General features: G+C 46.9%; 1 protein-coding gene across 4 annotated transcripts in view; it reads left to right on the forward strand.

The window, feature by feature from the left end:
- The window catches only part of GPBP1 (GC-rich promoter binding protein 1), a 49009-nt gene extending 40294 nt beyond the window's left edge, over positions 1-8715 (forward strand). For all 4 annotated transcript variants that reach the window (XM_005874158.2, XM_005874160.2, XM_014546032.1 and 1 more), the window contains 4 exons: positions 684-851; positions 1499-1686; positions 5991-6093; positions 7799-8715. In XM_005874158.2, the coding sequence (XP_005874220.1) occupies positions 684-851; positions 1499-1686; positions 5991-6093; positions 7799-7957 (618 nt within the window). In that variant the 3' untranslated portion in view covers positions 7958-8715. The remainder of the gene's footprint in view (positions 1-683; positions 852-1498; positions 1687-5990; positions 6094-7798) is intronic.
- Positions 8716-12623: the final 3908 nt, after the last annotated feature.

Raw genomic sequence — 12623 nt, forward strand, 5'->3', positions numbered from 1 at the left:
GTGGTGAAGAATCTGATACAGAGTTCTAGCATTCTGTTTTCTACGGTAACCCACTGTCAAAACAAAACACTGAAGGAAAAAGGGTGTCAGTACATGATTCTTCTCCTCTTCCCCCTGCTCATCCAAATTTCCCCTGGTGAAATCCTACCCGATAGAACCCTGTGTGTGCCTGCATGTAAATACATGCAAATAGATCTTATTGGAGCTGTTATTAGACCTTGAAGCTTAGCACTGTGGGAGATAGCATAAAACCCTGCTTTTCTATGTATTGTAGAAACGCTTTAAACAATTTCAGGGTTTTTAAATTTTAATTTAAAAAAATATATTTTATTGATTTTTTTACAGAGAGGAAGGGAGGGGGACAGAGAGTTAGAAACATCGATGAGAGAGAAAAATAGTATTTAAACTCCTAACTTCGAGTCATAGTTCTTTGTGTTATCAGACCTTAATTGTTTCTGGAATAAGAAAATTTTTCCTTTTTTTTTTTTGAGAAAATTCTTTTGTTTACTCATCTAATGGGGTAACTAAAACATGGGGATAGAGGAAAGCCTTTGACATAAACCTTAGCATCAGTTTTGTATTGTGGATGAAGGTGAAAGAGGAAGTTGTGGTTGTTTTGAACTTTACATTGACATTAGTTCTCTGTCTACATATTTATCAATATTTCTGAATTTTTTTCTTAGTGTAATCGCTCCAATTCCTCTTCACCCGTTGACAAACTTAATCAGCAGCCTCGTCTAACCAAGCTGACACGAATGCGCACTGATAAGAAGAGCGAGTTTCTGAAAGCGCTGAAACGGGACCGAGTGGAGGAGGAGCATGAGGATGAAAGCCATGCTGGCTCCGAGAAGGTGACTCTTGGTTTGAATAATGGGTCGTTGAAATATCTGGGCAAATACCAGTGAGGACCCTTGCATCGACTTCAATGACTTTTTTTTCTAAAGTACATTTCTCTCATCTGAACTTCCTGTGCAAAAATAAAATTGAAAAATTCCTGTTCAAATATGTCTTTTTGTTTTCCCCACGTTGCCTACTTTCATCCTTTGGGCTTTTGCCTTTGTTGAAAAATGTAAATATTAGTTAATAAGCTGTGTGTATCCATCATAGCTTAGTTTGTGTGTGTGTGTGTGTGTTTTAAATATTTACATATTTACATATTTTAATTGATATAAGGGAGAGGGAGAGGGAGAGAGAAAAATCAGTGATAAGAGAATCATCATCGCTGCCTCTGGCCTACCCCTTCCTGGGGATTGAGCTGCAACCAGGGCATGTGCCCTGACCAGGAATTGAACCAGCAACCTCTTGGTTTCTGGGTCGATGCTCAACCACTGAGCCTTACTGGCCAGGCCATCAGATTTTATCTTAATGAGAATGTCTTCTAAATTTAATGATTATAAGTATTGCATTTATATATTATCAATGTAAGAGAACTGGGACCTATTAAAGTTTTTAACAACAGTTTCTCTAACCCATTCTTTTTTAACTCCCTAAAAATCAGGATGAAGACTCATTTAATTTGCATAACAGCAATAGTACTCACCAAGACAGAGATATAAACCGGAACTTTGATGAAAACGAAATTCCACAGGAGAATGGCAATGCCTCGGTCATCTCCCCGCAGATCATCCGGTCCTCAACCTTCCCACAGACGGATGTTCTTTCAAGTTCCCTTGAGGCAGAACACAGGTTGGTATTTATTTTTACTTCTCTGTATTTTTTATATTCAGGATTTTGCTATTATAGAAATGCTGTGATTCATTTTTTAACAGTCTTATTGAGATATAATTTATATGCCAGACATTTCACACATTTTAAAAGTACAGTTCACTGATTTTTTTAGTCTGTTCGAAGTTGTGCAGTTGTCGTCAGAATCTAGTTTTAGACAATTTCCATTGCACCCAGAGGAAACCCCGAGCTCATCTGCAGTAGTCGCTCCTCCTTTTCTCTGTTGTAGGCAGCCCAGTCCACTTCCTATATCTGTAGACCTGCCTTTTCAGCGTATTTCATATAAGTGGGATCCTAAAACCTTGTCCTTTATGTCTGGCTTCTTTCTCTCAGCATGTTTCTAGGCCCACAGACACGACAGCACCTGTCACTTCTTTGCTCCTCTTGTTGCCTCCACTACCCTGTGCGGCTCTACTGTTCATGGGCTGATGGGATTGGGCTGTTGGTACTTGTGCGTTTTGTGAATCATGCTGCTGTGAGCATCCCTGTGCACAGTTCTGTATGAGCTTGTGTTTATTTCTTTTGGGTAGACGCCTAGGAGTGGAATTGCTGGGACTGTGCTTACATTTTGAGAAACTGCCAAACTCTTTCCACGCGTTCGAATGCACACTTGACATTCTCATCAGCATCATGGGAAGATGCCAGTTTCTCCAGGATCTCAGGGACACTTGAGACCGTCTATCTTTTTGATCATAGCCATTCTAATGGATATGAAGTGATCATCTTGTGTGTGTGTGTGTGTGTGTGTGTGTGTGTGTGTGTGTGTACACACATATTTCAGAGAGGAGGAGGGGGAAGAGAGAAACATCACTGATGAGAGAGAATCATTCAGTTCCCAGGCCAGTGCTCTGTCCACTGAGCCATACTGGCTAGGGCTCTTTGGTGTTTTTTAATGTGCATTGCATAATGACTAACAGCGTTGAGCGTTTTTTTATGTGTACTTATTAGCCATTTGTATATCTTCATGGGAGAAATATTTGTTGAAATTCTTTATCCATTGTTAAATTGCATTATTTGTCTTATGGGTGTAAGAGTTATTTATATATTTTGGATATAAGTTTCTTATATGTACTAGTATAACTAGAGCCCCGATGCATGAAATTCGTGCAAGAGTGGGCCTTCCTTCCCCCGGCTGCCGGCTCCGGCTTCCCTTGGAGCCCCTGCTTCATCTGGAAGGACGTCAGGTCTTATTACGGTAGTATGCTACGCTTTTATTATTATAGATTTACAGATTTTTTTCTACTCTGATTTGTCTTTTCAGTTTCTAAATGGTGCATTTTTAAATATAAAAACATAATTTTCATGAAGTCACTTTCTAATTTTTTTTTTTTTATTGCTTGTGCATGTCTTGTCTGTGTTGTGAAGTGGGGTTCTCGATTCATCCTTTCCCATGTGGAGATTCATTCATTGTCCTAAGATCTGATTTATTTTTTATTGTAAACGTCCAAGAGCACTCTCTGCTTTTATCATTATCGTCTTAAGCATCTTCTAAACAGTGACCTCGTCAGTGATGAGTCTCAGGATTGAGGTGTGTTCAGTCTAGAGTAGACTGTGGTGGTTTCCCCTGTGGCTTATAAGTAAGAGCAGGTATTTGGCAGAAGTGGCTCACCCTTCCTATGGTCTTGGAATAAACCAACGACTCGGCATCACTGCAGGAAGGAGTTGAGGCTCTTGGCTTTACTTGTGCATTTGTTATGAATTAAGCAAACTTTCGTTGAAGCTTAAATTTTATTAGATTGGTACAGAAATACACACCACCATGAAGGGAGAAATTATGGCACCAAACTCTCCACCTCTGTTGTACTTAGGATTGATCAGATTCCTATTCATTCTACAGTTTTCATTTTTAAAGACTTTGTTCCAGACATATGTGTGCACTTTTTCAACACTAGATAGGATTCTTAAGTATTTTGGCCTCAATTCCTTTTTAATAACTGAAGCATTATAACTGCTAAAGCAGTGGTTCCCAAACTTATTTGGCCTACCGCCCCCTTTCCAGAAAAAATATTACTCAGCCCCTGGAAATTAATTTTTTTTTAAATGTTAATAGCAGTTACTCATCGCCCCCAAATGCACCTGTGGCCATCACCGCCCCCCTGGATCGCTGCAGCGCCCACCGGGGGGCGGTAGCGCCCACTTTTTTTAAATGTTAGCAGTTACTCATCGCCCCCAAATGCACCTGTGGCCATCACCGCCCCCCTGGATCGCTGCAGCGCCCACCGGGGGGCGGTAGCGCCCACTTTGGGAATCACTGGCAATGAAAAGATAATTTATGCACTTACATTTTCTGTTTATGTAACTATAATTGCTTTGTATAAACTGAATTGTTTTTCCAGTGAAAATTCTTACATCCTCTGGGACCAGGCTCAGTGTAAGGTGATACTCGTTAAAGCCCAATTGACTTGACTTTTTTTGGTTTGATGCCAGTTCGCCTTGATTGAATTCCAGGGCAGTAGGGAACTGGGCTATACCTACTGTAGGATAACTTTTAAAAATTTATTTTTTAATTTCAACGAAACCTAAGCTCCATGAGGATAGAAACTTTGTCCATTTTGCTCAGTACTGTGTCTTGCACCTGGCACTCACTGTGTGCGTAGCTTCGCTACATGAATGAGCGCACAGCAGGGCCAGGGTTTCTGCCTGCGCTGTGCACTGTGCTGAAGGGTGAGACATGGGCACGGCAAGGGTGCGGTTCTCATGGGAGAAGGGTGTGTGGGTGAGTGCGGACCTCGCTTGTTTCAGGGCTGTGGATGGAATAGCTTGACAAGAGGACGGAGTCCTTTATGGGATTAGAGATGACTTTTAACATAGATATCTAATTGTGGGCGGACACAAGGTTATTACTATTTTTTGTTTGTTCGTTCTTTCAAAATCATTTGTTTTGAAAGCTACTCCAGAAATAGTTATCAATTACAGTCTGTGGGAATACGGGCACAGAGGAGAAAATGGGCAGTTAGGAATCTGGACTTTTGTGACATGGAAATAATTTGTTCCATCTGCATTGTTCAGGTTCTAACAGGGAAACAAGTGAACGTGGAGATCTAGGAAAAGCAGTGAGAGTGTCTGATCTACAGACTCTGGACTGGGTGGCATCGGGATGGAGGAGAGGGTAAAGGTGAAGACAGTGCATTGGAAGGAGATGTTAGTGGTGAAAAGGAACAGAGAACTAGCAATTAGTTAGTTATGACTGTGACCTTTTGGTCCAGAGGCCATATATAGTAACTGAGGAGGCAAAACACCAGATCTCTGTTTCCTTCTCTGCTATCAAGTAGACAAGATGTTTGATTTTTATGTAATCTTAATTCTTTATCTGTAAAACACAGGTCTCGTGTTCAATTTTATTTAGAATCTGACACCGATATTCTATGAGGTTGTTTAAAAAGGCATACAAGTCTACAGCTTTAGCTAATTTGTTGCAGGCTCCAGTTGAGAGATGATAAGTGTAATTAGGAGTAACAGACACTTAAGACATAGAATGAATTTCTTACAAAGTACAGTCAGATCCGTGTAAAACATGTCCATCTGGGAAAAGAAACACTGAAGTCCCCGAGCCAGGTGCACGGCTCTGGCGGCGTGTCCGCGTTTGCCAGCTAGAGGGGGGGTGGGGTCATGCTGGTCTTTTCTCGCCCGACGCGCCTAAGATGAAGGCCTTCTCTTTAAAAACTGGAAGGAAAAGAGAAGAACCACTTTAGTCATTGTGCTCAGATCCTGGAGGGGAGCTTCTAGGACAGACAGCCCTCTTCCTGTTGTTACAGAGCCTCATGCCGTTTCACGGTGGTTAGGTGCCGAGGAGGAGGACTGGCACGCACAAGGGGTGCTATCAGTGGGCAAATAAACTATAAAGTGCAAATCAGGGCGAGATAGCCCAGTCTTCTTTGTGAAGTAGCAAACCTAGTGATGAGCTAGAATAGAATGAATTGTGGTGGTGGTAGAGCAAATGGGTACGTAATGCTTTTACTTTTGGTACACGAATTTACCAGATTGGAAGTTTCTAGACTGGAGTGCCTTTTGCAAATTTCCAGCCTCTGACCCAGAAATCAAGCAGTTCATTCTGGTCTTATTGTCTAAGGTGTTTTATTGGGCTTCATCGCATCTGTTTATTCACGTTCAGGAAGACATCCGAAGCATAAACTCAGGCCCTTTTTTAATGCACTAGTATTTTGAGGACTTTGTATAATGGTGAATGTTTTTTTGCCACGTGACATAAATGGAATTATCCTACTTGGGTGCAGTTCTAAATTTATTAATTTCCTCCCTTTTTTCAGATTGTTGAAGGAGATGGGCTGGCAAGAAGACAGTGAAAACGATGAAACGTGTGCTCCCTTAACTGAGGATGAAATGAGAGAATTCCAAGTTATTAGTGAACAGGTAGGAAGACCTGAATCAGACAAGTTCACTTCCAATTGCCTTTTCTTAATCAAAACAATGGATTTTAAAAAATATTTTTGGAGGGTGGGGGGTGTGTGTCACACAGTTTTCTTCAGGAATTTATTGGGTATCACATTATGGGTCATCAGTATAAATACTCACAGAGCCATGTCTTTGTCATCAGATCAGAAGAACAGAGATATTACATTCCATTGCTCTCCAACCCAGTGGGCACAACATTTTTATCAGTTAATTATTTTGTTATCAATAGGATTGTATCTGCCCATCCTGGTCATCACAAGATTTCACAACCAATTATCTTGGTCAGGCAATATTATACAATCCTTGAAACTACTGCCTTATGCTGTCGGTGCCTGGTGAATTTCTCATCATGCCTTTCTTCAAATTCAAAGCAAAGCCTTCCAGCAGATGCACCGAGTGGTAAATGCAGCCAGTGGGCTACTGCTCACCAAGCAGCAATAGGCCTCGGTGTGTGGAAGGCTGCACCATTCAGGTGTGTGCAGTACACGCTGATGTTTACACAACAATGACATCACCTCATGGGGCCTTTTGGAGAGCATCCTGCCACGGATGCGTGACTGAATATAGCTGTATAGCTACCACCCCAAAGTCTCTCATCATCCCCCTTGTCTTCAGTTCTCTCCCTCTGGAAGGTGATACTGTAAACATTCCAGAGTGACTTACTACATAGCTGATGTGGTCTATAAAAGGTGTGCTTAGAGATTTTGATGAAAATTACCAGTGTCAAACGTTTTTATGAAAGAAAGGGAAAAGACTGAAGTTAATAGAATGTACATTATTATTGTTGTTCGTTATTACTGTTTTTGTTATTAATTTAACTTTGTATCTTTAAAAAGTTTCTAATCTGGGACAACCCCTTCCCAAGCCCCATAGGTGACCTAATTAGCTCTAATTTCTCATTTTCAGAAATAGAAACTAAGTTTTTCGAGTTTCTTAATCTCTGTGGTTAAGCAAGGGGCGGGCTCTATTTTATTCCTTATTCTTGTGTGCCTTCCTTTTTGTGTGCCTCCTATTGAATACCGCATACCCGAATCGTCTGTACTCTTTCTGTTCCACAAAGTGAGCGAGGCAGGCGGGGGCGTGCTCGCAGCCAGGTGGTCAGGGCAGTACAGCAGCCTCTGGAGCCGAGGGGCTGCTGGCTCCACACGGGCAGCATCGGCGCCGGTTAGTCCCCTCTCCTCGGTGGTGTGGTCGACGGTGAGCGCCGTGCTCCCAAAGCAGGGGTTCATTCCTAGGAGATGTTTTGTTAGACCAGTTGGATCAGTCACTTTGCTGTATTAAACTAGTTTTCCAGAAACGATGTCGTCATCTGTGGACTTCAGTTTTAACTTTATTGTATTCATGGTTACATTTAATTATTACTCTATTCTTTTAAAAAATATATATTTTTATTGATTTCAGAGAGGAAGGGAGAGGGAGAGAGAGATAGAAACATCAGTGATGAGAGAGAGTCATGGATCGGCTGCTTCCTGCACGCCCCCTACTGGGGATTGAGCCTGCAACCCGGGTAGGTGCCTTGACCGAAATTGAACCCGGGACCTTTCAGTCCGCAGGCCAGTGCTCTATCCACTGAGCCAAACCAGCCAGGGCTTTCACACAGTTCTTAACTTGATAGTAACTCCTGGAGCACAGTTTATTTAATTTGTTATTTTTGGCATTTTAGTTGCAGAAGAATGGTCTGAGGAAAAATGGTATTTTGAAAAATGGCCTGATCTGTGACTTCAAGTTTGGACCCTGGAAAAGCAGCACTTTCCACCCCACGATTGAGAACGACGACACGGAGACGAGCAGCAGCGACACGTCCGACGACGACGACGTGTGAGGCCCCAGCACCTCCGAGGCTCGTGTGGCCGTCCCCGTGCGGCGGGTGGAGTGCCAAGGGAAGAACTAGAATTTACGTAGTAAACGCCCGTTAGAGGAGTTTTTGGGGGACTTCGGTATGAAGAAAACCAAGAATGTTGTGTTGGGCTGTGTTGAACATTCTTTCTTTGTACATGGATGTTGTAGAAATGAGGCCTGTGGTGGACCAGCGTGGACTCGGCATCACCACAGCATTTCTCTGACTAGCAATGTGACGATGTAACAGATGAGATGTTCTCATTTAATAATAAAAATTGTGTAATGTTTTGCAAAGCTTCTGTCTTAAAATGTCCGGGTCTTAAGAAAAAAGGCAGCTTACACTGTTTGCTTGCAGAGCCTCTCTTCGTACAATGGAAATCCTCAACCCACTTTGTGCGCCCCGCCCCAAAAGACAATGTAGCATGTCGGCTAAACTGGAGCAAAGTGCACTCAGACATTCACTCCCGAGCTCCGCTGTCGTACTGTCACCTTCTAAAGCATACGCTGCTCTTAGCCATGTGTAGTTCCGTAACTTACAGGAAAGACTCGCCACACTTTCTTCCAAATTTTAAGACGTGGTTTTCAAGAGCTTTATTTGGGGATGTTGTCAGACCAGGATTTTCAGAGTTGATGGAAAGAGTTGTTGTGGGAAAACTTATTTTGATAAATTATTACATGAGCAGAAAAACTGATCACTGACTGGATCTGTCCCCAACATGGAAATAAACTGGATTTTCAGAACCTTGTCGTGCTCTGTAGTGTCCCGGGTTGGTCTCCACTCAGCGCTCTGCTCGTCCTGCAGCTGCTTCGTTCAAGGCGGCGGCCGTTTTCCGAGTTTAGGGCAAGAGGTTGGGAAACAGCCTTTCTTATCAGCGGCTTCACGCGTCTAATGCCTGTGACCACTGTGTTTTCATCGGCACATCGATTTCAGAGTCATTTCTGTTCCCCTGCTGGCTGGGAGAGGATGTTTGTATCTTGATTTTCTCTCTCGTTTGCTCACATTTCTGTGTTCGCCTCCCTCCCCTCGCTCATGCATGAGTGTATCCTCACCGTAAGGGGCGCCGTCTTCCAGCAAAAACGCTCCCGGTTTCATGTCAGATCGAGCTCACCCTCAGTCTTCCTTTTTTGAAATTGCGTTTTCAGAAGACTCTGTGTTCCTGCTGTTTCCACCTCAGTATCCTGCCTAGATAACCAGTCCATGTGTCTCTCCGACATCGATGTTTTCTCTCTGTCTCTCTCCCTTTCCACTCGCTCGAATACGTATATCTCCTGCCTAGATCCTCAGTTTTTACCAGAAGCCAGATTATTTGTCACGCTGAGTGGTGGTGATGAGGGTGTTAAAACAACACGGTTTCATCCCACAGAACTTGGGAGGATGAGTTACTAAGTATTAAAGTCATCGGAGTTCTCTTTTCGGAATAGGCCCGTGTGTCACACGTGCCACCGCCAGCCCATCCCCCGCACAGTGCTGGCCGCTTGGCCCCGTGGCTGCTGCGGCTCCATCAGCCTCAGGCGGCATCGAGTGTCTTCGCTCGGCTCGCACTTTTGGGTTAGTGGGTTAATGAAACCTCCCAGACGCAAACGGTATTTGCTAACACAAAAGGGACCCGAGAACCGTGGCTTCCATTTAACGTGTACCTATTGTGTTTTCTAAATGGCTTTCAGAGATTTTGTCACTTTTTGTTTCTGGCACGATGCCTTAAATTCAGGGCTTTTTGCCCTAATCCCCTCTCAGCAGTTCGCAGGTGCTGAGCGTGGTGCCGGGCTGTGGCCAGGCGTTCACAGGTGCGGGTCAGCACGGGGCCCGGCCATGTCCGCCTTAAAGGCCCACGCAAGGTCCCGTTCCCGCGGGCGGGAGGGCAGGGTGGCAGAGCCACGAGTCTCAGGCCGTCTCAGGAGTGGGCGGCAGGGTCTGGACCGGGTTCGAGAGGAGGATGGCCACGAGCACGGGAACCTCGTGTGGAAACGCTGACCTCCGGCCACGGAGGCCTGAGGGGCCATTTACTTTAAATTCAGCTTTTTGCGGCAAGTATTTGTAAAATACCACTTTATCAAGGTATAAACGAACATAAATACACATTGAAGGCATGTAGCTTGGCAAGTGTTGACCTGTGAAACACGGCCACCAGGTAGTGAACGTGTCTCACCCCAAAGGTGTCTGGTGTGGCCCCCCATCCTTCCCTCTTACAATACCTCCCCTCCCCCCAGTGTTTATTGGGGAGCATGGAATGTGTGAGTAAGACAGGAATGGGTTTAAAGTAGCATTTCAAAAATTGTATTTTATGTTTATTAATAGGGTAATTTTTAAAAAAAATATATTTTATTCATTTTTCATAGGAAGGGAGAGGGACAGAGAGTCAGAAACATCGATGAGAGGGAAACATCAATCAGCTGCCTCCTGCACACCCCCCACCGGCGATATGCCCACAACCAAGGCACATGCCCCTGACCGAATCGAACCTGGGACCCTTCAGTCCGCAGGCCGACGCTCCATCCACTGAGCCAAACCGGTTAGGGCAAATAGGATAATTTTTATTTTCAAAAATATTTCTGTTAAAGTTGAAACAAATGTAGAAGTGTTACCAATAGTCAGGTTGGTTGGATGGCGTCAGACTTCTAGAAGAGTTAGAATTCAGGGTGTTGACGGGCCTGGACCCTAACAAGTTCGGGGAGCACCTGTGACGGTGTTTGTGTTATTGGTCTTGGGACCCGTGCTCGTCTGAACAGTGTGAAGGGCTGAGGGCATGTCCCGAACCACTTGCTTTGACCTGCTCACAGGCTTCAGAAAGGCCTTGATCAGAATGCACTCGCGGCAGAGTTTAGACCCCTGGCTTAGAAGAGGCACACGCGTGCCAGCCGGTGGGCTCAGTGGCTAGAGCGTGGGCTCCCGGGTTTGATTCCCGGCCAGGGCACAGGCCCTTGTTGCTGGCTGGATCCCCAGTAGAGGGTGTGCAGGAGGCAGCCCGCGCTCTCCCCTGTGCCTGTGGCCTCCTGCCTGGGCCCGGGTGCTAATTGACGGGGAGGCCTCGGAGTGCCTGGCTCTGATGCCTGTGGCCACGGAAGCAAACCCAGCTCGGCCTGTACGTGCCTCGAGCTTAGGAAAGCAAACCCTGAGGACGCCCGGCCACAGGCAGCCTCTGGGGCTGGGCTCAGCAATGGCTCCATGTCCACAGACCCCGGTCACTCCTGGTTCGGTGGCCACGGAAAGGGGTCGCCCCCCCCCCCCCCACTGTCAGGAGGGTCACTGTGCAGATCCCCAGCAGGCGTCTCCAGGTGCCTGTTGTGACCTCACTCCTGCCTCGATTCCAGAGTTCAAGTGGGAGCTGCAGATGCCAAGGCTCACGTTCTAGAGAGACAAGGGGGGTCTGACGGGACTTGGTGGCTGCCTGACCCAAGGGAGAAACGGACCCCAGAGTGCCCGGGGCTGGCAGGGAGGGTGGGCGCCCCTCCCCCCCACCCCACCCCATCCCCACCCCCAGGAGAGGCCTCCTCGCCGTCTGTGCCAGGAGACCTGACTTCTTGAACCCTATCTCCCGGCCGATTCTGGACCCTTTACCCGTGCTCAGCGGCTCTCACCCCTGACAGTGCAGTGGGGCCCAGGCCTGTCTCTGAACTCCGCTCCCCGGAGTCTCGGGTCGGGTCGCTGGCGGCTTCGCTCAGGTGGAGGATCACCTGGTCCTGGGCAGGGAGGTGGGCCAGACCCTGCGGAGCGGCTGGCGGTGCCTGGGCTCTGGTCTGGGTCCTCCTCTCGCCTCCTGACGCGGATCGAGCTCTGCCCCAGGCACTTGTCCTGTCCCTGAGCTCAGGGTGCCGCCCCTCCCCTGCCGCCGCCATAGCCAGGCCCGCCACTAAGGGGTTTTTTTGATTATTTTAATGAAAGAAAGTGAACACTAGGGGGCAGCAAGCCACCGTCCAAGGGCCTGCAGACACCTGTAGGCACAGGGCGTTGCTCAGCAGGACCTAGGAGGCTCCTTCTGGGACGGGCAGCGTCTCCCACGTGTCGCTGGGCCGGGCCTCCCCTCCCGGGAAGAGTGGGCGGCCACACCCCAGGCCCCACCCAGCCTCCTGGTCTTCCTCCCGAACAGGTAACTGAGGAGTTGGATTCCTGCATCTTTTGAGAGATCTGACTTTTATTTATTTTATTTTTTGTGCACCCTCACCCATTGATGTCTAGAGAGAGTGGAAGGGAGGGCCACAGAGAGAAACATCGATGTGAGCGAGACACGTCGATTGGTTGCCTCCTGCACACGCCCCAACCAGGGCCGGGGTACCTGCAACCAAAGTACAGGCCTTTGACTGGAATCGAACCTGGGACCCTTCAGTCCAAGGGCCGGCGCTCTATTCCCTGAGCCACATGGGCCAGGGCGGATGCCTCATCCTGAGGCCCCCCCTCCCGGTCCCTCGGTTCACAGGGTCAGCTGAGGCCCCCACAGGGGAAGGGCCCGGAGCCGGAGCCAGGTGTGTCCACGGACGCCCGAGGCCCCGGCCCCGAGGGACAGTGTGAGGCTGCGGGAAAGCTGTGCTGTGCTGGAGATTTCACCCCAAATCCCGGGCCCCTGTCCTCTGCGACCCAGGAACACGCCTCAGCTAGAACCGTCCGAGGCCGCCACGCTGCCAGCGGGCTGCGTCTGTCCACATGCGAGTGGCGC

The sequence above is a fragment of the Myotis brandtii genome, unplaced genomic scaffold (genome assembly GCF_000412655.1).
Source record: "Myotis brandtii unplaced genomic scaffold, ASM41265v1 scaffold426, whole genome shotgun sequence".
NCBI lineage: Eukaryota > Metazoa > Chordata > Mammalia > Chiroptera > Vespertilionidae > Myotis > Myotis brandtii.